General features: G+C 45.3%; 2 protein-coding genes across 3 annotated transcripts in view; one reads left to right on the top strand and one right to left on the bottom strand.

Moving 5' to 3' along the window:
- The window catches only part of ephb3a (eph receptor B3a), a 31,944-nt gene extending 13,208 nt beyond the window's left edge, over positions 1 to 18,736 (bottom strand). For both annotated transcript variants that reach the window (XM_084369568.1, XM_084369569.1), the window contains exons 1-9: positions 18,177 to 18,736; positions 11,604 to 11,668; positions 8,769 to 9,441; positions 6,605 to 6,760; positions 3,631 to 3,966; positions 2,815 to 2,939; positions 1,615 to 1,771; positions 1,356 to 1,464; positions 1,010 to 1,062 (exon numbers count right to left, since the gene is read on the bottom strand). In XM_084369568.1, the coding sequence (XP_084225694.1) occupies positions 1,010 to 1,062; positions 1,356 to 1,464; positions 1,615 to 1,771; positions 2,815 to 2,939; positions 3,631 to 3,966; positions 6,605 to 6,760; positions 8,769 to 9,441; positions 11,604 to 11,668; positions 18,177 to 18,240 (1,738 nt within the window). In that variant the 5' untranslated portion in view covers positions 18,241 to 18,736. The remainder of the gene's footprint in view (positions 1 to 1,009; positions 1,063 to 1,355; positions 1,465 to 1,614; positions 1,772 to 2,814; positions 2,940 to 3,630; positions 3,967 to 6,604; positions 6,761 to 8,768; positions 9,442 to 11,603; positions 11,669 to 18,176) is intronic.
- Positions 1 to 26,484, top strand: part of LOC311266970 (phosphatidylinositol 4,5-bisphosphate 3-kinase catalytic subunit alpha isoform) — a 149,107-nt gene that overhangs the window by 73,634 nt on the left and 48,989 nt on the right. The gene's annotated exons all lie outside the window — the stretch shown is intronic.

Here is a 26,484-nt window from a genome sequence, read left to right as displayed (position 1 = left end):
TCAAGGAGATGGTTAGCGTAGCTTAGCATAGAGACAGGAAGTAGGAGGAATCAGTTCACACATTAACAACATTTTTTCTCCGTTGTGTGTGTAGAAAAGTGTGGAGGTTCAGGAAGTTACTGTCCACTGTTTATGCTAAGCTAAGCTAACTGTCTCATATATGTATATATGTGTATATATACTGTTGCTTTAAATTTAAAGGCACAATATGTAAGAATTGACTACCTGTCGAATTAATACTCAAAACAAATATAGAGGAGCATATCACAAGGCTAACTGTAGCTAGCCGGTGCTAGCTGGTTAGCATGCTAACTTCAGATGATATATCTCTGCAACAAAAAACAGAGACGTCATAATGTCAAAACTGTTATTTCTTTAGATTCTGCTGATAAGTTTAATCAGAAGAGAGAGATCTTCAATTTGTTTGTTTTCATGACTGAATAAACAAACTGACCTTAAAGGACAACATAGTTTCATACTGTTTTACTTTGTTTATATGTGGCGGACCCTGCCACCTTTTTCGCTTCAAACAGTGTTCTGGGACCTTGAACAGCTTGTTTATTCAGTTATGGAAACAATAAATATTTCTGACTATGTATTATTACCTCATTAATATTAATATATATATATATACACTATATATTAATATTAATGTTTGCAACTATAATTCTTACATATTGAACCTTTCATGGACGGACATGAGGGGGCTAATTATCTTCTATTGAATTGTAGTCGCTCTAATTGATTTGTGACATTGCTCACTGATCAAAAGAAGGAAAATTGAAAAATACGATACAGCAGGTCTGATAAAGTTCACATGTATAAAGTGAGTATAGTGCCAAACATCAGGCAGATAAAGTCAGGGTTTCTTCTGTGCAAATAGTGTAATGGTTTCCTGCCTCAATCAGGTGATTGGATAATTGATTGAATCAGTCGGTTAACTGTACAGGCATGACCAAACGACAACAGAGCAGACAGTTTCCAAGCTGAACACACACAGTGAACTTACTGTATTGCTGCAGTTTCTCAGTGTACTCCAGCTCAGAGCCGCTGCGCTGCTTCCTGTAAACAAGCCGCACATAAGCAAAGTCACATTCACATAATCAGTCTCGACCGTTTCCAGGTACGACGAATGAACCTAACATCTCGCTCGTCCATCAGACAGAACTGCAGACTGCTCCGGAGGAAACTCAAAGAGCAGCTCTGTTTTTATTCCAGAGCTCCTTAGGGAGCAAAGGAGGAAGTATACATCCTTTGAAAACACGTTAAAAATTGATGAGCCTCTTTGTAAAGAGACTAACGAACAAAATGAGACATGTAGTTCAGGCTCTCAGTGTTAAAAACCAGACACTTACTTAAGGCAGACAACAGCGATAACCACCAAGGCAACAATGACCACCAGACCCGCGGAGGCCGAGCCGATGATGAGAGGCAGCTGGTCCTGCACCGACTTCTGAGGGTCACCTGGGCAAAATAACACACAAATGAGTAAATGACACTGGGAACACTATTTGAGGGCAAACATAAAAATACTAATCTTGAACCATCATTAAGAAAACCATAGCAGCAGATGATCAAGAACAGCCTGTAAAGCAGGTGAGAGGTTGTCCGTACTGTGAAGACTGGTGCTGAAGTCCATGGGGTTGCTGTAGCGTCCGTATCCAGCGACGGTGCGAGCTCTGACCTGCACCACGTAAGGCGTGGCGGCCCTCAGCCCCTCCACCTTGGCCGAGCTGTGCTGTGATGTTACGGTGTGGGACATCACCTGGCCCTGAAGGCAAACCAGGAAGCATTAAAGCGGGCGCGTCGAGTTTATCCTGAGGATTTTCAGACGGCTCGAAGGTGATTAGTAGTTAGCATTATAAAGGAAAAAAAGGAATAACACAATCTGAAGCTGGTAAATGTTAGCTGCTGTTAGCTAACTTTATTGCTCTGTAAACGAGTTGCTGGCTTATCGACTTATTTCTTCTTCTGCTATTGTTACAGTTCATTTTATCGTTGACCATTATCATGTATCTGACTTTACAACTATTTTCTTCTTGCGCTGTTGTTCCAGATCGTTTTATCATTTACAATTATCCTGTAGTTGTCATTCGTGGACACAGAGGTCGCTGTTTAACAAAAGTTACACCGCAGAAGTTTAAAGCTAGCTACATTTAGTTTAAAACGATGCTAATGTTGCTAATGTCAACTAACTTGTGATAACGGAACTAACCCTAACCTGACAATTACTGAGTAGGTTGCTGATTTTGTGACTCTTCCCTCACTGCGTTTTAGCCTTCATCCTTCTCCTGTAGTTCTCAGTGCTCAGTTTCATAGACTGCATTTAAGGCTGTGTTGAGACTAACATGAACTGTCCAGCAAAAAAGTAGAATCAGGCTCAAGTCATCCAGCAAAGCATCGAATCGGCTCTTCAAATGCATGCAAGATTATCAAGATAGAGGCTTAACAATGAGATTACGTTAATGTTAAAGGATGAAATGTGAAAGCGTGACGTGTGTAGTCTCAGAAACACTCGCACAAGCTTTCAACAACTTCTCGTACGTGTGCAGTGTTTTAATGCAGTTCTGTTTTTGGGTCTATATCTCTGTCTTGTGTCTGCAGGGCTTTACCAGGGAATTTGATCAATAGCAGTGACGCAGCAGTTGGTGGTGAGCTTGACCGTCTCTAACAATAGATACGTTTGGACTCCACCACACTCGCATTTCAATGCCACATTTTTCACAATCCATAAAAATGCTTCTCTCTTGCACAGGGCTCAAAAAGAAGATTTTGAGATTTTACAGCATGCAATGTGACCAACACTGAGCTCACCCTCTCGTGGTATTTGATCTCGTAGTCGAGGATGACCCCGTTGGGCTTCTCTGGGGGCAGCCACGACAGGCTGAGAGTGTCCGAGGTGGAGCGCATCAGATGGACGGTGGGCACTGCTGAAGGCGCTGTGGGCGGACACCAGACAGGACACAGTTGAGACGACACTCTAAGGCTCTGCAAAGTTACTTCGGCTGTGAGTCGAGGGTTCAGAGTTGCCAAGATTTTCTCTCCCGATGTCACAAACCATCACAGTAAGATAATAATTATTCAAAACACCTCAACCTGAACGCTACATGCTTCACCTTCACTGTTCTGCTGCTTATTGATTTGTGAGGCCTGAAAGTGACTCGACTGGCAGCCATTGTCTCGGGTCCATAAACTGCAGTAAGGTGGATTGAGTGCAGGTTAACTGGGAGAGTAATTACAGCCTGCGAAAGGTGCTGAGCAGTTTGGTTGATGATGATGCTGCAAATATTAAGTGGAGATGCTGAAAGGTGACATTGTCAGTGATGTAACGTAAGACGGCCGGTTGAATGCTGAATGCTGACGGTGGAGATATGAAGTGTGCTTAACATTTTATCCACCTCAGAGTTTCTCTGTCTGTCTCCTTCACTGAGCTCACTCAACAATGTTTGCTGTTGGTGTTGGTACTGATACTACGAGCTCGTTAAGACGCTCATTGACACTGACTGAGCGTCGGATCCGCTAACCAGCCTGTTTCATCGTGATGTTAAGTGGTATCGATCGGGGCTGCTCTATGACTTAACTTGGCTCGTGGACACATCCGATATAATTGACAGATCTTCCTCTGCTAACCTGCTTGGTTGGTGGTTATGTTGACTGTGGAGTAGCTGGGCGGGGTGTTTTTTTTCCCAGACACCCCGTTGACAGCCTGCACCTCGAAGCTGTAGCGGGTGTGCGCCTGCAGGTTCCTCACCACCACCTTCCTCAGCCTCAGCCCCAGCCTGCGCGGAGCGATGTCCACGTTGTCGTCGCAGCGCGTGCACGGGCTCTGGTCGCGCAGGCATTTCTTGCACACCACGTTGTAGACGAGGTCGTCCCTCCCTCCCGTGTCCTTGGGCTCCTCCCACTCCAAGGACAGCGAGGTCTCGTTGACGCTGGATATAACGTTGCGAGGCGCCGAGGGGATCGCTGCACAAACACAACACACACACACGTAGGTGTTAAAGAAGGTGGGCAGGCAGAACAGAAAAACACACAACTGAGGCTTTAGTCATGTTCCCTATGCGGCGCTTACATTATTCTGCCTCAGTGGTGTACGAAGTGTTCTAATATCTCTGTAACAGGGCGACTAAAGGAAGTATTTTATGTACAGAGAGTCGTCTTCTTTCTGCACAAACAAATGCGTCCCGAACAAACCCCGAGGTCGGAGCAAAAGGCAGGGAAACATGTAAAAACACAACAACGGGGGGAAAATCCTTCCTGCAAATGCATATAAATAAATAAACACAAACAGGAGGATGAATACAACTTGTCGTGCGCAGCTGCTCATCACGAATGAAAAGCACAATCCTGTACTGCTCCGCGCTGTAACCAGCGTCCATTTTTATGCACAACCCCTCTTGCAGCTCGTGGAACTTGGCTAATCCAGCCCTGATTGAAATTCATGTTCTTGTATCGCTGTAACCCAAGGCCTCCACGTTTCAATAAGCAGTGCTGCATTTTTGAGAGAAGAGTGTTTGAAACCTGGATAAAGTATGATAACCGCAGAGGGGGGCAACAAAGATTGGTTCAGCGAACATGCTTTTCATCCTATTACATGAGAAAAGAGAAGGGCTCTCCCTCTAAGCTTCCAGTGGCAGAAAGTCCAAAGACCTGTCTCACAGCAGAGAGAGGCAGAGAGAAGGGAAGGCTCTGAGGCCATCAGCTCTTGTCGGCCAAAAACCAGCCTGTCCTCCGAGTTCGGCTCGCCCTGAGCCGCATTTCGCTCGTCCTGTCCTTTCTAATTAGGCAGACGCAGTTCAGAGTGGAGGCTCTTCTAATTGGACACCCATCTAAAACACACGCTGAGTCCAAGCTGCCGGCCATTGACTGGCTGAGCCTCTCTTGTGCAACATACCACTTCCAACACAAAGCACAGGCTGCCTGGCACAAGCTCTGACAGACCGCAGGGACAGAACTGTCAGGCCTGTGTGTCTGTGTGTGTTTGCGTGTTTAGTCGGAGGTGGTGCTTGTGTCCCCGCTCGCCTGTCTGTGCGCGCTGGTCAGTGTCCACAGTGTTCCTGTGACAAGGATCTGGGGGAGACAGTTGCGGGCCCTGTGTGTCATTTAACACGGCGAAAGGCCCCCGGGGGGTGATTTTACACGGTCAAGGCAGCACATGTCGCTCTCCATCAGCACGACTGCTGGGACTTCTCTCAGAGGCCCGTCCAAGCAGGGCCGCAGAGCACCAGAGCACACCACTTAGAGTTACTGAGCTGCAGCTGCAGATTTGTCATCTGAATTTTGAATTCTCCAGAGTTTCTTGTGAGGGCACATCAGCTAATATCTACAGTGTGTAATTTCACATGTTTTAATAGAGGATGAAACTGTTTTAGCTTCAGGACGTGTTTGTTTTTGTCCATGGCAGGGTTTGAATGTTACTCAAGTACTGAACTTACTTGAACTTGAGTATTTCCATTATTTTTACATTTTGGAGGAAAATATTGTACTTTTTTCTCCATAACATTTATTTGATAACTTTAGTTACTAGTTACTTTGTAGATTACTTGCTGCATCGGAGCCACAGTAGCATATTTTCAGACGAATCTGACTGATTATGTTAGCAGAAACATGCTAAATATTGATAACGGGCCAGGCAGCTCATAGTACACAGCATATACTACATGTAAATATATGTACAATTTTTACTCTTACTTGATGCTTGAGTACATTTATTACCAGAACATGATACTAACATACATTTAATATTAGATACTTAAAGGTGCAATATGTAAGAATTGGCTTCCTCTAAAACAAATAGAGGGCAGCCTATCACCAGGGTTAACTGCTGCTAACTGAAGCTTTCATTAGCTACTTAGCTCAGTTAGCAGTTCAGCTAGCGGTCCAAACTGTGAGCTCAGAGCTCTGAGGGAACACAATACATAGACTTAATAACATCAGTACTGTTTTTTCTTCTCATTCTGTTGATTATTTAAATTTTTGAATGTTTTCAACTAAAATTCTTACGTACTGAACCTTTAAGACTTTTACTCAAGTACTCATCATCCCTTTTAGCAAAGTAACATCTTAGCACAACATCAAAGTAAGTATGATATTCGGATACTTCTTACAACACTGTGGACATTGTAGCAGACGCATCCTCAGTGTCCGTGGTGCGCTACCAAGCAGAGCAGGTCACAGCTCTGCACAGACATGAACACTGTCTTTTTCAACAAGGCCTCATAGCACTGCTCATGTAACGTGATCCGAGACGTCTGTCCCTTTACAACATTCAACGTTTGTAAGGATCCATCATGTTGTTGAGTTTGTGTTTCACTCGCTCAGTTCATACACGGGAATACCAGCAAACACCAGTTTGTTAACTGTACTGTGCTTCCAGAATTTTAACCAAAAACAGTGAAGTTACTGACCCGACAGCCGAACAATGAGCTGAAACTCACTGTGAAGCTTCAGATTTAATCATTCTCTGTTTGTTCATCGATACAAGCGACCCATGACTTTGCCAAGTTGTCCTCACTTTGTGAAAAATGTAACCAAAGGAGTGCACACGAATCATTTACCATATGTTAGGGTTTGTCTGTATTCTGCGCAGTGGAGGATGACTTACTGGTGCAGCCAGAGTTAGGCGGGTCGCTGTCAGCGCGGTAGAAACCATTCTGGCAGGGACAAATATTGGCTCCTCGTGCACTGGTGCGACTGTTGGACGGGCAGGGAGTGCAGGATCCCTCCCCGAATTTGGATTTGAAGGTCCCTGGGATGCAGGCTGGATGAGCGGGAGAGAAAATAAAAGGGACAATGTGAACAAAACGAGGAATAGACGCCGCGCTGTCACTTATCAAGGAAGACGAGCGGCTGTCACATCCGTCGCAGAACAAAAAGCTGTACCTGTGAAGTATCTGCAAAGCTCAATATTTACGGAGAAACTGTGGATATGTGCGTGAGAAATGGCAAACACTTAAGCATCAGGTCTTATCTATATATTTGCATCTGCTCTTTCAATTTCACGCTCTCTACCAGGTGACATTAATCTCCCCAAAAAGAGACTGGGGATGACAGCTAAGTTTCATGTTGAAGAGGAGGAAAAGGAGGATAACGATGGAGATAGACTGCTGACAGGAGATTGCTGTTGTCAGACAAACAGGGATGGAGAATGCTTCTGAGAAAAGGGATACACCCTAAACCCATCAATCAGTGTCTGCTCGGTCCTCAGCTCTCCAAACCGCAACGCTGAATACCAACAAGGCGTCCACATGCATGCAAAACAGCTCCATAATAAGCCAATAAATCAATTCAAATGAAGGTACATCAGAGAGGACGTAAATTAGCCGAGCGGAGTTATTAGAAAAACACACAAAGTGTGTCTGAGACGATGTGTCCAAGCGATTCATTTGAATTCCAAAGTGTCACGCTGAAGGTTGGCTGATATCGAGTCTTAAGGATAAACCAGCATAAGCCCAGACTAAAGAAGGATTCAGATAAAGGGGATTAGCAGCAAAAGGTCTGGATATATCCGCCTCCAGAGCCCCGCGTTTTACTGTTTGCCACATTCCTAACTGGTGGTGTAAAAGTGGGGTCTCTGGCAAACATCTGTCCTGTCAGCGTGAGGGCTCATAAAAAGCCAGCCAGTGAGAGAGAGAGTGTGATTAACTAGTTAGGCTAAGTGGTCTTTCAGTTTGAACTCCGGTTCCTCCCTAATTCCCAACAATGGCACTTTCAGGAAAATCAGCACGGCTAATGGCCCCAAATTGTGCCTCTAAAACCGTGCAATAAAAAGCCAAAGAAGATAAGATGGAAATGGACTTTCTTTCTCTTCTCCCCTCTAATAATTCGCCGAGACCTTTAGGCTCGACACTCTCTGATCTGATTTATTTCTCTTCTATTACGCAGCGCATCATCATTTTCTTTTATTTGTTTGTTTTCCTAGCGGGCGTTGAATCACCCCACTGTCTCGCTTCAGTTCTCTTTGGAGGGCACGACGATTCCCCTGTTGTCTAATGCCTCCCCTCGCCTCCCGTCTCCTCCTTCTCCTCTGCGGTGGTGTTTGGCTGCGAGCGGGCGGCGCGACTGAGGTAAGAAATGAAATGTCTGAGTGATTAATGCTAGGGTGGCAGTGTTGGCTCACGTTGGTCTGAATGGTGTTAATGAGTGTGGCCGCCTGTAGATTAACTAACGGGAGGCCGCCGAGGAAATTACACTTCCTCATCGCGAGCGCCTGCTGAAGCCCCAGAGAGCTTTTTATCAGGCATTGGCGGCAAGCTTTTAACCTTGAGCCGCCAAATGGCAACGGATGAGCTCTCCGGCGCATGTTAGACACGATTTCTCACGCCCAGGTGAGACGAGGCTCCGCTTGTCTGTCTTTGACTTCCTGCAGCCCCCCTCCTTTTTCATTCTTCTCCTTTTGGCTGCTGCTTCCATCCCATCTTTGGCAATTCACACCTTCTAACTCACACTATCTCTCTTCCTCTGTCAATATCTCTCTTCTCTGGACTCCGGACGCCTTTCCCTTCTATTATCTGCATTTTCCTCTCTGGCTCTCTACTTTGTGCCTTCCCGCTATCTTTCTCTCCCTCCCGTCCTGCTCTCACAATATTTGTATGCTGCTCCTCTCTGCAACACCTCATTAATTCATACTCTCCTCCACCCTCCTTCACCCCCTTTCAGGAGCCACACAATAAATGCAGAGAGGAGGGCACAGACTGAGGTGACTTGCACTGAGCATATAAAGGAGGTTTGGTTAAATAAAAGTCCAAATGTCTGTTAAATACACATACCCTGGCACTGAGTGCCGTCTGCAGAAGGTTCAAAGCCGGCGACGCAGGTGCACGAGCCAACAGGAACCATCCACTCGCCGTCACCGTTGCAGTACAGCTTGAGAGGGACGGACACCTCCAAAGCGTTTGTCACACAGACCCCCGGGGCGATCACTAAGGAGGTGGCTTCTGCCCCCGTGGCAGTCTCGGGGAAGACAGCGAAGTTGGCGATAGTGGTGGAGCACTTCTTGAAGAAAACCCTGACTGAGATGAGCGACATGCAGGCGCCCAGGTCCTGGAACGCCAGGTAGAAACCTGCCTTGGAGAGGGGGCCGAAGCTGCGCACTTTGGTGTTGATCCTGCCCGCCTCCAGCAGAGAGAAGCTCTCATCCGGGGCGATAGTATCCACCTTCACATACGGGTTCTCCCTCCACTGAGGGCTGGTGTCTGTAGCCGTGTCCCCCTCTGACTCGTGGTAGAACAGATTAAAGGTCTCTTTGCAGGAGCCGGGGATGTTGGGGATGCTGGCGCAGTCACGGACGGAGAACTTGAGCTCCACGTAGACGCGCAGCACGCCCTTGCGGGGGATAAAGTCCGTCCTGAGCCAGTTGTTCTGGTTGGGCTCTCGAACATTACACACCTGGTAGGTTCTGATTGGGCTCATGGAGTCGTCATAGCCGCTTACCTCCTCCCACTGTGGAGACAACAGAGAGACACTGTGACAAAGGAAGAGCTGACGGCAGGGAATCTGGAGAAACTAAAGACTGCGAGAATTTCTTCTCCAGAAACTCCACAGAGCCCCTTTAAGAACAAAACCAGAGTAAATCCAGTTGATCATCTGACGCTTGTTCTTGTTCAGCAACAACTGACATCCAGCAGAAACTCACTTATCCAATATGTTGTTAATTAATATTGAGTAATGTTAAATGCAGCGCATCCTAATGCAAACCATTCAGGCATGGAGGGCATTCGTAACAGCGACGTGACGTTGGATACAAGCAGAATTTCAAAACGCAACACACACACACACACACACACGCCCAGCCCCACAGTGTGTTGTGTGCATGTGGCCTGTGAGGAATAATTTGCAGCTAAAATGCTTCTAATTGCATGAATCATTCAGAAAATTTCAATCATTATGGAGTATTAATAGCAAACATTTTCCCATTAAAACACATTTCACGCATTAGGGCCTGTTTGACTAACAGTTCTGGTGCCGATCACAAAAGAGAGGGACGTCTTGCAAGCCGGGATCATCACAGACGTGCCGCTTCGGCTTTTATCAAAGTCAACCTACAGCGGCTATTAAACACACTGCACTTATAGGAGCCAGCGCTCATATCTACAACTGCTGCAGTGCAATCGACATCGCCTCAAGAGGAGATTTGGTTTCTATAACATATACATTTGTTATCTGCGCTGAGAGAGGTGAGAGCATAAAGCTGTGCCTTTTAAGTGGAAACTTTCCCCATATGTATCTATAATGGAAACAGTGAGTTATTTATTAAACTGCCCATTTAAATGCAGTGCTGTCAGTGTGATTGCACTTCGGCAGCACTCCCGAGCACTCGAGGTTACGCAGAATATATTATATATATATATTTCTCATGCCTACACATATAGCCGGAGAGCAGATATTTGCATCTGTGGTGGTTAACAGAACAAGTGGACTGATGTGTTTTTACACCATGTCGCTCTGAAAAGATTCATTTAAGGAGTAAGATGACATGACTCCAGCAGAACCATGTGGACGTTTAGCTTTATATGTTGTTAACACCGGTCTTTGCATAAGGTAACTAACATTACCGACTATGATAAATGGCTTCATTGGTCAATAAATTTAGTCCATTAGGAAATAACCTTGTGAGAAGTCAATCTTTTTTGATTTTTTCCCTAATTCCCCCTCGGACTGAATGCTTCGTTTCCATAACAAATGAGCTTCCCAGAAATTGATTATTTCAACTGGAAGAAAATAATGCATAACTCATCTCACGTCTCCGAGCCCCCGTGCAATTTATTCCCAAACGATGAGCCCAAGAGTCAGCATTAGATGTCGTAAATCACCGGCAACACGTTGATGCACTACCTGACAAATATGATAATTGCCGGCACCCGAACGTATGGGCTTGTCAGGCGCGAGGAGAGGGGCTGCCTCGCCAGTCGTGACATATGACTTCATGGATGCTAGGACATTCAGAGCCGGCCCCTTGTAGGGAAAGGAAGGAGGAGGGCTGCCGGAGATCGTTTCCATGGAAACCCACCATTTCCATTGACTGACTTTGCGCTCACGTAGCGAAGACAAATTACACTGGCCGGGAGTGGGGGAGGTTTGTCAGGCTGTTAGCCCCGGGGTCAAATTCATGTTGTTTTATTTTCTCAGCAGTCCTATAGGGGGCATCAACTGAAAACCTTAATTTCTGCCTTTAATGCGCTCTTGGGCCCATATTACAAAAGACACAGACACATGCTTTCAATTATCAGGCTCTCTATCCTGGGGAGACGTGCAAGGTAGAGCATACCTAATAGTCCTTACACACTGTGGGGATCTGCTTTGTGTGTCTGCGTGTTGGCTCCTTTGTTTGTTTTAAGTACTATATTTGTTTGTCGAGCTTTTAGCTTCTTCTAAATACTGAAAATCCTCGATTTCTTCCACACAATGACACGCAGTGTTTCTCGTTAGCTTTTTAGTATCCAAGAAAGCAAACATACACTGCAAAAACAAAGATATAAAACAGTAGGAGGTGTGCTGTTCAAGGCAGACTGGGCTCTATTAACAAGCAAATGGAACAAAAAAAAAAAACCAAAAAAAAAAAAGATCACATAACAAACTAAACACATGCACACACACTAACTCACCCCGCTCTCTGGGAACGTGGTCCAAGCCAGCTCTGTGGTTGCCCACCGACTGTCCATAAGGGTTTCTGCAGAAAGAGAGAAAAAAAAAAAGGAGAGAGTAGGAGGAATGTTGACAAATCTGAATTAAAAGGTGTGAGGAGGAGAAACCAAATTGTTTGCACTCACACACACACACACACTTGAGTCGCCTCTGCCTGACAGAAGATGCAGGTAAAACTTCATCTCCCTCGCTAACCTGCACCCACATGCACTCAGTTTTTTTGAAAGCGCTGACAATCATGGCATATCTGTGATGCCGCCTAATTAAGGCTTTCTCTGTCTTTGCTGTGTTTGGCACTCGCAAGTGCACTCCTTTCAATATTCATTTTGTGGAACTAAGAACAAAGCATCCTCCAGGATGCCTTCAGTGGGAAGAATTCCATTAAGCAGCGGCGGATCAGAGAGGTCACACAAGCACAGGCAAATTTAATATATCACATTAGGGAGCGAGTGTGCTGAAACGCTGAAAGTGTGACGCCTCTCCGCTGAGATTTGTCAAACAGGTGATGTGAGCAGTTGTTTTCGTCCCCTCGCTGTTTACGAGTCTGCGCGGAGGTGAGAGCTGGGCAGACAGTCGGGGGAGAGGCAGAGAGTAAACAGCAGGATCAATGAGCATTGTTGTCAACCCGTCAGTCAGTTGTCACCCGAGCGGTGGTCCAACGTGTTCGCCCGAGAGGAGACGACCCCTCTCCAGCTTCTCAACACACAGCTGTGGCCGCGCCGACACCCATTGTTCTGTTGCTGTTAGCACATAATTACTGAGACAATTACACTTTCTTCATGGAGACTCAATGACACGACGCCTGCTGTGCACCATTTGCTCACGAGTCGTTGATAACGGCGCTAAAGGAGGGTGTGAGAGGGTAAACAAATAGCATGTCCTGTGTGGAACAACAGCAACACTCTTTTCCAAGAAGCACAGCTTTGTTCTGGTACCAATAATCATCTTCTGCAGCGTTGGCTTTAAAGGCAGAAGAAGTGCAGTCACAGTACAGTGTGTCCTTGTCTTGTGTGTGTCAATAAGAGGAGTTGTTTGATTGAGTGAGCGGATCACTGGTCCATCTGTAGCTGCTGAGCTGGAGATCCGTGCACTGTTTACAGTCTGTGCTGTGTGTTCATTAGAGAAACCACAATGGCTTTTCTTCTTTTTTAGAGAGATAATGAATAGTGATCTCGACATCCAACAGGATAGATTGCATCAGTGGCATTCGACTGTGTGCCGCGGAGAGTGAGCGAGCGTTTCCATTGTAACACAAGACTGTGAAAAGACACAGATCAAACCGGGGACGAAATACAGTCCTCTGTCCTCGTTTAGGACTTCACGCGGTCACGTTTACACCGAAGCTGCAGGCGCGACCAAAAGCAAGAAGTAGTAAGACTTCATAGCGCTTTGTTTCTATGCAAATGAGCTGGGCCGTGTGTGTAAAAGGAAACAAGTTGACGAGAGTTGACAACTAGTGTTTGATGATGATGTTCTGAAGTGTTTTGTTCAAAATAACGTCAAGTTTGACAGATCGTGGTCCACCTTGTCAGAAGCTAAGACAAAAATCAGGAATAGTTTATAATAGGGTGCAAAACACACGCTGAAAGTTTAGCATTCTGAAAAAAAAAAAAAAAAAAAGCGTATTCGCTTTCACGCCAGAAGTTAGATGAGAGGCTTGACAACACTCAACACATCTGTGTGTTAAATACGAAGTTACAGTCAGCAGCCAGCTAAAGGCTGGAGACAAAGGGTAACAGCTAGCATGGTAAGCTAACGAAGCCAGTGCATCTAAATCTCACTGATTAAAATGATCTTGTTGGTTGCACTTGTAGTTTTTTGGGGGGAAAAAAAGATATTTCAATCAGAAGAAAAAGATCTTTATTGACTGATTGTTTTATGCTTAAACAAACTAAATAAACAAACTCTCTTTGTTTTCATGACTGAATAAACTGAACAAACAAACTGACCTTAAAGGACAACACAGTTTCATACTGTTTTTAGTTTGTTTAATGGCGGACCCTGCCACCTTTCTAGCTTCAAACAGTGTTCTGGGACCTTATTTCCTCTGAGAACAGCTTGTTTATTCACATATGAAAAAAAAAGAAATTCTGGTTTGTATTATTACCTCATTAATATTGTAAATATCATAATTCAGAGTTTGAATTTCTTCTCCAAAACTACATAGTGAACCTTTAAAGTGTGCAAAAAAAAAATTAAAAATTAAAAACAAAATTATAGATTTAACCTATGCCTATTTAACAAAATTATAGGCAGATTTTGTTAACCGTGAGCAGGGCTAGGCTAGCTTCCCCATCTGTTCCCAGTCTTTGTGCTAAGCTAACTTAACTGCTAGCTCTAGCTTCATATTTAGCCGACACACATGAGAGCGGTGTCAGTCTTCTCATCCAACGCTACGCAACATATTTACCAAAATGTTGAACTTTAATTCTAGTCATGCATAAAATAAACATTATTCATGTTTATTTAATTAGCGCAGGGTCTGCCATGAATTCCTGTGTGATATAAATAGCTTAAAGGGGCACTATGGAACAATTTGTAGCAATGTACATGTATTAATCACTTTTTTATTGGCCACATGGGAACGGATGGTAATGTGACCTCCCCTGTTTCTCACAGAGAGCATCGGTAGCTTATGTTTATAGACGGAGCCCGCTAACATAAACGAAAGTTGCACAGAGCCCCTTTAATATTTCTATGAGAACAGGTAGTTCTGGTTTCGGGCTGATCACATGTGGCTGTGAACAGTCCTTTCCTTTCTAACAGCTAATTTGGTGGCATATAAATTAGTGTATGAATTACATTTGAATTAACAATCAAGCGATGACTCATTAAGCATCGACTAATCACATGAACTCATCGTCACTTGATCGTCTCTTAATGGTGAGCATTAGTTCAGCGTGTGATTTGTAGCCTTAGCTGGAACTCTTTTATATGCAGATAAGAGTGTTCGAACAAATCTGTTCCTAAATTTAAAAAGGATAAAGTGGCTGCCTCCATCTTTGTTGACAATGGAAATCACTTTCACCTCGGCACAATATTTAATAAGTGGTATTTATGCACAAAGCGAATGTGCATTTACTGTCAGAGCTTTAAATACAAATGCACGTCCTGTTACTCATTTATAAACGCTTTCTCGGTCCTCTATACTTCTGTGCCCAAGGACGTGAGCGACAGCAGCTAATAACTTAAGTTGTCGAGTCCAAATAAAACGACTGTGAACAAGGTTGTTTTACTGATTAGCACGACTTGAGCCAGAGAGGAGGAACTAATCAGTGAAATCAGCGCCTGTTGTCTTTGCTTGGCCACGCTCGGCCCTCAGCGACACATAGCTGAGTGAATACTCCCGGCCCGCCCGCCGCTGATCCGGCCCGTCCCTTGGGTGTCTGATCCGCTGCGTCACCTCTTCCCTCTCCCCTCCCGGTTGCCCGGAGGCGACGGAGGCAGAGTCGCTCAGCCTCGGCTCACCGCAGGTCTGAGCCGATGCTCCTTTTAAACAGGCTTCACCTGGCACGATGTGCATGCAGGGCGACCGCCCTACATCTGTATGAGCCGGGCGCGAGCCCCCCTGTGAGGAGGGTTTCACCCTGCTGAAGCACTCTCAAGCATGATACTAAATGCTTCGCGACTCTCTTGGTGCTATTTTGTAACCCAGCCTGACCTTTGACCTTTGGCTTTAAAGGTGCACTATGTAGTTTTTGGGAAGAAATTTTGATTTTTTTTGTCCCCAAATGAAATTTTTATGACTGAATAAACAACCTAAAAAGTACAACACAACCCCATACTGTTTGACTTTGTTTATATGTGGCGGACCCTGCCACCTTTCTAGCTTCAAACAGTGTTCTGGGACCTTATTGTCCTCTGAGATCAGCTTGTTTACTTAGTTATGGGAAAGATAAATAAATTATAGTATTATTACCTCGTTAATATTGCAAATATGAAAATTCTGAGTTTGACTGTCTCCTCCAACACTACATAGTGCCCCTTCGAAGAATCATGGTGCTTTTTACAAACACCGTCATTAGCCAGCAGGAGAGGACGACACTGTACATCCTCAAGTGTAACATCTGAGTCGGGGCTCATGGGTTTGCTCTAAAACACTCAGATTTCAGTCAGAGAGAGGTTAGCGTTCGCCATCAACTCTGCTCACCAAAGTGTGTTATCGTCAACTCACTAAATCCCAGAGCCCGGTTAAGATTGAAAAAGATCCCATTTGTTCCACAGTTCTCCCCCTTCTGTCAAATTTACAATGCCTTTGAGATTGCTTCGTTGCTATAACTCACATCCAGAAGCCCCCCTCTCCCCCGCTCCTCTCCCATAAAACCACAGCAGCGGTGGAGTCATTCTGCCCCTGGGGTAAGAAAACAATGCTGCAGTGGGAACTTTAGAGCATCACCACCCGTGGCATTTACAGTTTTTTTTTTTTTTTTTCCTGATCGCCCGCCGGAGCCAAAATGCCACACAACTCTGCATTCTCGACGCGCTCTGGGAGCTCACACATGCTAATGTTTTATTCACTTTTTTATTTTGCAAGAGCGGGTGCATCATGAAAGGGAAGGCCTCGCCTTGTAGTGCGCTGACACTGCCAACAAGCAAACATATGAAATATTAACAGCCAAACATCATCATCAGCGAGCGGAGAGGATGATCAAAAATCAGTGCGAAAAAGATCAGTTGTTGGGGCTCAAAAGTGTGTCCTCTGAGCCCATCTACGCAGGGGTTCATTCGTATTTTAGTGGTGTCCCTCTCTATAAATCACAGTGGTAACAGTCGAGTGTGATGCCCAGTGTGATGCTTGATGAGCAGTTCTTGAACAAGTCGAGCTGACCTAATTCAAAATCTCTTCTGGGCTGCTTGAGTCTGCTTTGACAGGTCAACAAGTAATCATTCCTGTTGATATCCTGTCTCTGCAGAAAGCAGGAGAAATGTGAGCGAAAGCTTTTGTATTCGTGCGAAAACCGTCTGAGAACCTGACGCGCAACCGCCTCAATCCCGCAGATTCTTCTGCAAAACGCTTTCTGAGCGGTCGTCCGTCTAGTTTACGAGCTTTTAAAATAAGGGTACAGTAAACGCTGACTGTAAATGAGAGCGATGCAACATAAAGCTGTCACAGTTGCTGAGGCTTTTACTGCAGTCTGCTGGTGTGAATTGGAGATAAGTCATCGCTGTTGCTTTTGTAAATAAGCACACACTTCGATTTGCGGTCCAGCTTGCATCATCCATGCGCAAACACTTGCCAATCTGACAGAAAAAAAAATATATAACCGATTCCAGATTCAAGCCATGTGTTGATATCCACCGAGCGAGCAGCGAAATAAAACGGGGTGCAAAAAAGGGCCTCCCTCCCTCCCCTCATTCAAACCCATCCCATGATCTGCCCTTCATGTTTATCCTCAGAGGACAAACATTAGTTAACCCCTGAGCTTTGAGTAACAGCCAGTGGTCCAGTTGGGGAAACGGGGCTGATCATCGCGCCGTGAGAGCCCACTGGGACTTGGAGGGCTGCTGCCGCTGCATTGATTTACTCGCTGACACCAGAATTGATGAGGGATCGGGCTGGCCACGGTCCAGGAGAGGCAGATTGGACAGGGGAGGGAAAAAGAAGGAGGCGAGGCAGAGAGATGTAGCTACAGCTCAGAGAGAGGAAGGAGTCACCGGGTGGGTGGTGGCGAGGGTGGGCTTCTCCCCGGAGCCGCACTCCCCCCGGTGATGGGTTGAGCTTCGGGGGCTGCAGCACTCTTGTTAAGCCATTGACCTTTAATTCACACTTGTCATCTAATGTGTTTCACATGTGTGTCCCTGTGGCGCTTCAGGTGGGGGGGTGGGGGGCCCGGGATTGATCCGCTCCGGTCTGCGTTTTTAAGCGTCCACGCCACTGATTGGTGGGTGTGAGCCCAGCGAGGCGGCACATCTGTACTGTGGATGGAGCCTCTGTGCTGCCGTGGGGGAGACAAGGTGGGGCAGGTGGGCATCCTCAATCAGCTCGTGGGTGTGACAACAACAGGGACAATAGCAACAGGGCAGTCCTTCAGCCGCAATGGGAGCACTGGGATGGCATCACACACACACACACACACACACACCAAACACAGCACACACAGAGGGAACGGGGCGTGCTGATACATGTGTATTACAATCAGAGAGCAAATTGATGCTCAGTGGAATTGCCTATTTAACAGAGCGGGTCCGCATTATATTAACAGCTTTAATTAAGCAAAACATGAATGGAGTCTTGCTTACAGATGTAATTTCATCCACAGGAGCAGCAGCAGCTTTAATGACTGATCTGCCGTTTAGACTGACGGGATGGACTGTATGATTCAAATTGTCAGGAAAACACACACACACACACACACACACACACACACACAGACTGTGCAGCCTGCCTGTGCTCATGGTGATTTTTCTCTCCCTCACACACACAATAAGGTGTTTCACTGCCAGATTCTGCTGCGTCCGAGCAGCTCCATTGTTCACGCACGGGACACAAAAGTACTGAGGGATATACAGTAATGTAGAAAAAGACGACGTACCTTCCACAGCCAGCACCACGGGGACGACGAGGCTGCACACCCACAGCAAGTAATCCATCGTCATAAAACAGGCTTTTGCAACATGAATAAAGGTGTAGACCGGACCCCCTCGGATGGATGGATGGAGACTCACGCACGGAGCGCCGCAGCCGAGCTTTGTGTTCCTCTGCCGGCTCTCATGTCTTCAGCTGTGATGCGGGCTCTCTGCGCCCCATTCCCGCCCGCACACAATCCTCAGGAGGAACCGAGCGCTTCTTCTCCTTCTCCCTCTTCTTCCTCGCGCTGCATTCAATCAGGTCCCCGTTATCCGCGAGTTGTGACCGCCGCCGCCGCTGCTGCACACACTGCGCCCTGCCTCACTCTCATTCTCTTTATCTCACTTTACCGACACAGAGCCGCGGTCCAGGGGCGCATCTCCGGGCTGCTGCCCTCCCCCGAGCAGAGGATGGAGAGCCGCGGGGTGAGGAGGTGTCTGCCCGCAGAGGCTCCACTGTAGTCCACTTTGGCCAACTCCGCGCGGCTGTTGCTCGCCTGCGAGGGATGTGCGTCGGAATGGCATCACTGGGACAGAGACACACAGAGGGGGCTGGGGGCGCGGGCGGCGTCAAGGCGCGCGCGATGGACGTCAAGCTTCCGATCAGGACTTTCAAAATAATAGCACATGCAATTTGTCACTTTATTTATGGGACGACGCGCATTAGTTCCCAACAATATGACGTAAGTGTGCAAGATTTAGCGAATGGCAGCCTCACCTTTGACCTTTGACTTTAAAGGTGCACCGTTTAGTTTTGGGAAATATTTTTTTTATATATTTATATTTTTTTAAGAAGAGAAAGATCTTCATTGACTGGTTTTATTTATTGTTCTTAAACAAACTAATAAACAAGCTTTCTTTGTTTTCATGACTGAATAAACCAAAGAAACAAACTGATCTTAAAGGACAAGACAATTTCATACTGTTTTTATATGTGGCGGACCCTGCCACCTTTCTAGCTTCAAACAGTGTTCTGGACCTTATTTTTCTCTGAGAACAGCTTGTTTATTCAGTTATAGGAAAATAAATATTTCTGATTTTGTATTATTACCTGACATATATTTCATATAGTAATATTCTGATTTCCTTCTCCAAAACTACATAGTGTGCGTTTAATGTTAATGAAAACTGTATTCTAGTCTTTTAAAGGTGACATTTCTACAGGCTACCATGTGTCTGCTGCTGCTGTCACATCAGCGTCCCTACATGGAATCAATAAAGTTAAATAAAGTAATCTTATCTTAATTTAAAGGATTTGTAGCTTTGTTAAAGGTAGAAACGTGCAGGAAATCCGTGTTATAGCTGGGTCTCTTGTTTTGATTATAATCTACTTTCTTCCTTCTTGTGTTACATTCTAATAAGTTTATATGTTGTTGTTAATAGCATGTACATTAGTTAAGCCATAAATGTTTAGGTTATGTTAATTAAAGGGGCACTATGTAGAATTTTAATATTAACAATATTAATGAGGTAATAAAACAAACTCACAAATTATTATTTTTTGTTCCATCACCGAATAAACAAGCTGTTCTCAGAGGAAAATGCGGTCAGACAAAACAGTAAAACAGTCTGAAATTGTGTTGTCCTTCAAGTTCAGTTTGTGTATTCAGTTTATTCAGTCATGAAAATGAAGACTTGGTTTATTTAGTATGTTCAGGTGTAAAAAATCAGTCAATGAAGAACTTTCTCTTTTGATTTCTTACCAAAAACTTCACAGTGCACCTTTAAGATCAGCCAATATTTTAACCTCTTTCACACAGTTTTCGTGTCTGTGGTCACAGCATTACCTCTGTATTGTCTCTTTGTTCACACCTCATATCAATATTAGTTAAAGGGCAGTTAAAGGTGAGTCACACCTGGTAGTAAATAGCAGCTGTGGACAGAAGATGACCTCATGCTGATGTCACAGCAGCTGACATCACTTATTGGTGAGCTCTACGCTCTGCTAATTTATTCTTTGGAATGATTTTCACCTAAAATAAATAAATAAATTAATGAATAAATCAATCAATAAATAATTAATTAAATAAATAAGACGAAAGAAAGAAAGAAAAAAACGTTTTTACGCCTTTATTTTGAAGTCAAAAGTGACACACTTCCGGTTTTGGCCTGATCGTCTCTCGGTGCTTGACTCATCTGGCGGGGGGGCGCGGAGGATGAGAGGGGGAGGAGGTGGGGGGAGGCTGGCCGGCTGGTTGATTGGTTGGCCAGCCGACTGGAGCGGCCACCAGCCCGCAGTGTTTGTCCGCTCTGGCAGCAGGTATCACCGGCCTGGACGCTCCGCTCACCGCCGCTAAATGCCGATCAATTGTGGCATTAAATGGACTGTGGTCGCATTGGCGGCGAGCGTCGATAGGAGCTCTGATAACAATGGATGCACAGCGCCTCCCGCGGGTTATTGAGTGGCCTTTGAGGCTGATACCGCACAATAACCACCTGTGATTTGAGCCACGCTCGGTGAGTTAACAAAAGCAAATCCACAGAGTTTACTTTGTCCGACCAGCCTGAAATCTCGCTAATGGACATCATTCAAAGGTTTCAGATCAATTTCAAAATAAAAGTCGACTGAAACCAGCGCCATGGGAGGAACAGACTGGATTGTGGGTTTCAGTTGTGGGGGTTGATGACAGAAGATACAGTTACTGCTCATCAAAGTGATGTCTGCAGTGCAAAACAGACTGCCCAACCCCATTAGTTCATGTCATACGTCGACCTTTTGCAGTCTCTGTCTTTTAGGTCCCTTTCCACCAGACCCACCCACTCTTTTGTCCCATGGAGGGTCCCAGTAGAGAGAGAGAGAGAGAGTGTGTGTGTGTGTGCGTGCTGGCTGGTAGTCGCTCTCAGCTCAGGGACAAGGCTCCCCTTCACACTGCTAATTCATCCCTCTGCGTGCCCCCACTCCCCGACACAGGAACACACACACACACAAAGATTTCCCCCCAAAAAACGTCCCTCTGTGCTTCAAACTCAAGACCCCCAGCTTTATCCTCCCCCCTCCTCCCCCCTCTCTCTCCCTCACCTCCTCCACCCCAAACTTTCCTTTGTCCCCCCGGCTTTGTGCGCTAATTAACTACAGTTCAGTTCCCAGCAGGCTTGGGTCAGCCTCCACTACTGAAACCAGTGATGGACAGCTCTCTTTAACCAGCTTTATTCAGGCTGAGAAAAAAACCCGTCAGACAGTGTCCTTCAGTGCAGTCATCACGAACAGGTCATGTAAATGATGATGTGTGACGGCGGTGGCTGCTGCTGCTGTGCGACTGTTATTTGTTAACAGTCCCTCATAGATCACTTGTTTGTGTGTGCGCTTAAAAGGCTCCTGAGAGACTAACAGAGTGTTTTGGACAGAATTTACAAACCTGCTAATGATTGCAGCTTTTGCAGCAGTCCTTGAATTCCCCCAGTATTTTAAAGTACACAGCGCAGTGTGTTTTCATTATCCCTCTTATTTTGAAATGTCCTGACAAGCCAAATTTTGACTGATGGGGCTTGCGGCGTGCCAAGCCCGTTACAATTGCCTTCCTTGTGCAGAGAAAAAGGCTCCGATTGTATCTGTCTGACTGCAAAGTGGCCTCGTGCAGACGCAGGCATGCCTTCCAGTACGTCTCGTACTGTATCTTCAGGTGTTGTGTTCCAGCGCAACCTCTCCAATCTCCAACATGATGAACTGGCAGTCAAATCCTGAGATTTAAGCTGCTGACTGGACCGGGATTGTGTGTGCTTCAGTTGTTGCCGCGACAGGTGGAGTAAAGAATTGCAGCTCTGGAGAGGCTTCCCATCCTGCTGCAGATGAGAAATCAGTTCTCGGGCTCAGGGGGAAAAATACATATTTTACAGAGCATGGAGAGGAGACACGAGGAGCCGAGGATGAAGTGGAGGGAATGAAAACGAGCTCTGTGGGACAGCGGTGTTAAGCTGACAAGAGGAGATGACAGAACATCTCCACAAAGCCAGACTGTCTCCTGCAGACTACTTGTGAATTATGGAGTCAGTCCAGTCCACCATACTGTGTGTGTATTAAACATGAATGTGCACATACAACTTTGTGTGCATGCTGCTGGGGATTTATGTCGAACACATGCCGCCATTTTTCTATTAAATTTACACAAATGCAATTCCTTGCCGGCGTTTTAAGCTCATGATCCGATGTATGTTGTATATTTCTTTGTCTTGACTTCAATGAAAAATGTAAAGCACAAAAAAGCTAAAAGCACAACTCAGATTTATGATTCATATTGTTCCCGGATGCATAATTTACAAGATATACAGCAGGGAAGAATTCGCTTACGTAAGATAGTCACAGGAATCTGTCAATCCATTAAAGAATAATCAACAATTTCCGGGTGTTTGTAATTATAAATGGCATAAATCTATTCCACCACAATTCTGCAGTACAAACACTTTCAACTTGAAGAAAACATTCTTACCACAGGGTCCATTTAGGAGCTGTCCTGGTGCTTTCGATCATATCACATGATCTTCGTCAGCAGCAGGAATTAGCCCAGTTGTCACTGAATTGCAGTCAGATTTCCATTTTCAGGACTTCTTCTCATCTTCTGTATGCAATCTGAACATACTGTACACTATTTAATGACAGCTAGCCTGTCTCATCGCAACGAACAACCATGTAGGTCGACAGTGAAAGCAGCTTATTAAGACCCACATATACAGTATCTTGTTAAAGCTGTTTACCAGCGGTGCAACAATACGGAAAATCTGCATGTGATTTTTTTTTGCATGACGACTACGCACAACGGGTCGGGTACGAATTATCCACGGTGCTGTGCTCCATTTGCGTACACTTCATGATCAGATTTGGTCATTTACGTTTCATGAATGAGGCCCAGTAAGTTCCCTCTGGAGCCCAGAAGCTGGCTACATGAACATCTTCATTGTATCCCAGCTGCTGGAAGCCATAAACTGTCCTTTACTGCTGAGGTGGTGTTTGTCATATCTCCCATTTCAACCTGGACATCAGCTGAAACAAAGGATTTCATTGGTCAAACATATATTTTGGAAATCCACTAACATCGATGTCCGTCCAAAAATCCCCACCCCCCGCACACACACGATATGTTAATAAGTGTAATACTCTGATAAACATCAGCGGTATTTATTTTATTATTTTCATGGGAATAAGTTAAGGATAAAATGCCAGTTCATGGTGAAGTTAAAATTCACATAAATAATTATTTGATATAAATAAGATAAATAATAATGTCTGTTTAAAATGTGTGACTTTAAAATATAATTTCATGGGTTCTGAATGCTTTTAAGAAGTTCAAAAGTACTTCTGATCACGTGTTAGAGTTCATGACCTTTTTAAGAGATTTACACTTCCGGGTAGAGGAGGTGTAAGGAGGAAGGAGCCGAGAGTTAATGGCGGAGCAGATAACAGCGGATTGTGTGTGTCGTCAGTGTCGTGTTTTATGAGTAACGGACTGTGGACTGTTGTCGGACGACGTGCTGTGAGTGTGGGAGTTGGACTCTCCATCGCAGGCGAAGTGTCGGTGTTTTATTGGACACGAAGCAAGTTCGGCTAAGTTAGTTAGCAGGAGCTAGGCTAACGGCGCGGTCATTGTCGAGCGGAGACCGGCGTTGGCGGGAGGAGCTGTGCTGGGTCGCCACGGGGAGTGGCGCTGACGGAGGGCGCCTTGCTGCTGCAGAGAGACGGAGGTTCAACGCTGCGAGCTGCTGCGGGCAGAAACGTTTGCCACCGGGACGAGGGAGTGATTCTTCAGCTTCGGCCTGGTCCTGCTGACCTCACCGACACACAGAGGTACTGTTACCAAAGGTCTCCATCATGAGCTCCAACTGAAGCGCGCCAACGAAAGTTTGAGACTCCAGAAAAACTGTCATTACCCGGGTCCTTTTATTTTATTTCTATTTTTCTCTCTTCGATAAAAAGTGCTTGAGTGTGTTTTCACTTGCGTATTTCGAATACAGTTTCTAAAATTGATCACCTGTGTTTGTGTCATTGAGTTGTGTTCATCATTTAAGCATTTGATTCTGTGCTACATGAGTAATAGTGTTTGCAGGTCAAGGTGTGTTCCCACTAGTCTTCACCTAGTTATTATTGAGAGTGAGAATCATACTTTGCCCGAGGCAGTGATTCACTATTTGAAATGTTTCTTTTACCACAAGATATTGAATGAGGGTTAAGGCTTCATCTTAAAGCATAAGGTGGGTTTTAATACACAAGCCGGTGGTAAAAGGGTTACATAAGAACCCATGAAATCAGTTTTATTACATTTCTGTTAAAATTTTTAGGACGAAAATCTGTGCTTGCTGTGAAAAGGCTGTTAGGTTGCGACCTCTAGTGGTTGCAGTAATTATTACAGCTCTAAAGGAGGAAGTGAGGAGCAGCAGAATGAAGAGCAGTTGTAAAGGTTCATGTCCAGTGTGAAACCGACAGCAAACGATGAGTTCTTTTAGCCTACAAACAACATAACGCATCGCATCGCATCGCATCGCAACGTAAGGTAACGTAACCCAAACCACAATGTTTTCCTAAACCTAACCGAGTAGTTTTAGTGCCTAAAGCTAGCCACCTGTTGTGAGCAGGTTTTTGTACGGCTACAACAAAAAGGATTTAACAAAGTAATTACTGAACTATACAGTCAGAGGTAGGCTTTCATTACCATTGGACAGAGCCGGGCCAGCTGTTCTCCCCTTTTTCCATCAATCAAGACATCAATCTTCTCATCTGACTCGAACCGAACAAGCACATTTCACAAAATGACGAACTCCCCCTCTAAATACAACGTTTAATTCGAGCTGAGCGAAAGCCTCCGAGCTTCACGCCACAGTGGAAATATAAGCACAACCGACAGAACTGACTCGGTTCATAACAAGAGCGTGTAGATGATTTGTTTTCTTTAGGGCTGCTGATGAGAGGAAACTGGAAATGATCTGTCAACAAACTCTGGGAGTTGTCCCCAAAGTTAATGGGGGACAACACTGACAGATAATGAGGGAAAAACAATCAGGGAAAGACTTCGCCCAAAGAGTTTTCACACCATTCTGCATATATTTGAATATCTGTCATATCTGTCTGAGCCCCTTGTTTGCTAACAAGGCCAAAATAAAGAGCTCACAGTCGTCACGAGCGCCGCCGAAACACGACATGAAATAGTGCAGGAGTGGCGTTTTGCTTCATTGATTGCAGAAGTAATGATACATGATTACGCTCAGACAGGGAGCTGGCTGTTAGCTGGTGCTTAAGGGCACGAGCACTGCTGGGCTTTTCACAAACTGCTGTCAGCGTGTTGTTCTGTGCACCGCTGATTGATTAAATATGAATTGGAGTTGGTTCGGGGGAGCTCGCCGTGTTTGTCTGAAACCGCTCCCGAATCGAGTCTTCCTCATGAAGCTGTCAGTGTCAGCCACAGCTCCAGGTTGGGGGTGTAGAGCTCCACCAAAAACACCGGCTGCACTTCCTCTGACTCCCGAACTTCACAGCTAATTAGTGGAGAGCTGTCAGTTATTTTATGGGAGCTTGCATAATGGAGGATTTCAGCAGGAGATTTCAGGATTGCAGGTAATCTGAGGCACAAATGAGCGGAAGCCCTACATGTGAAATGAAGAGCGCTTGTCCAGAGAGTGAGGCAACACACAGCAAAAAACTAATTAAGAACAATTCCATTTTAGTGGGCACAGACAGTTTCAGCAGAAGTCTTTTTTCCTTCAGAATTATTCACAGGAGGCGTTATTGATGATTCGCCACATTCGGCAATTTTCCCACCATTCTCCTCCTCCATTATTCATCCACCTCTACTTTTTAATCTCCTGCGAGCTGACTCAGAACTCCACTTCCATTTGCAGACTGTTCCTCCTCTATGCTCATGTCTGTAGCATTGATTAAATGGACCCCAGTGGGCTGGGGATTACATCGGGGTCTATTTGAAATGGCATTTCTACAGTGTTTTTCCATTACTGAGCATACTATTGGAATTTAGATAAACTGGGTCTGGGTAAGCTGTGTTGATTTCTGAGTTTATTTGCCTGGCTCACATGGGGTCCATTTGCTGCAATTTAACAATTACTGGCTTTGGCGTGTTTGCTAATTTTGCAACGTTCACATCCCTCACCAGCCTAGAGCGCAGCCAACTGGGCTCCCACAGGAAGGCCGGGGAGAGGAAAAGGGAATAGTGGAGGCAGAAAATGAATACAGACAATTGTTTTTCATCAGCTGAGATGGAGCAGGGACACGAACAAAGAGCACTGAGACAAATTAGATAACAGAGGACGGACAGTGAAAGACAGCGCGCCTGCACT

Source organism: Pagrus pagrus, assembly GCF_965226575.1.
Source record: "Pagrus pagrus genome assembly, chromosome: 12".
Classification (NCBI taxonomy): domain Eukaryota; kingdom Metazoa; phylum Chordata; class Actinopteri; order Spariformes; family Sparidae; genus Pagrus; species Pagrus pagrus.
The sequence above is the reverse complement of the archived record's forward strand: the minus strand, read 5'-3'. Positions and strand labels throughout refer to the sequence as shown.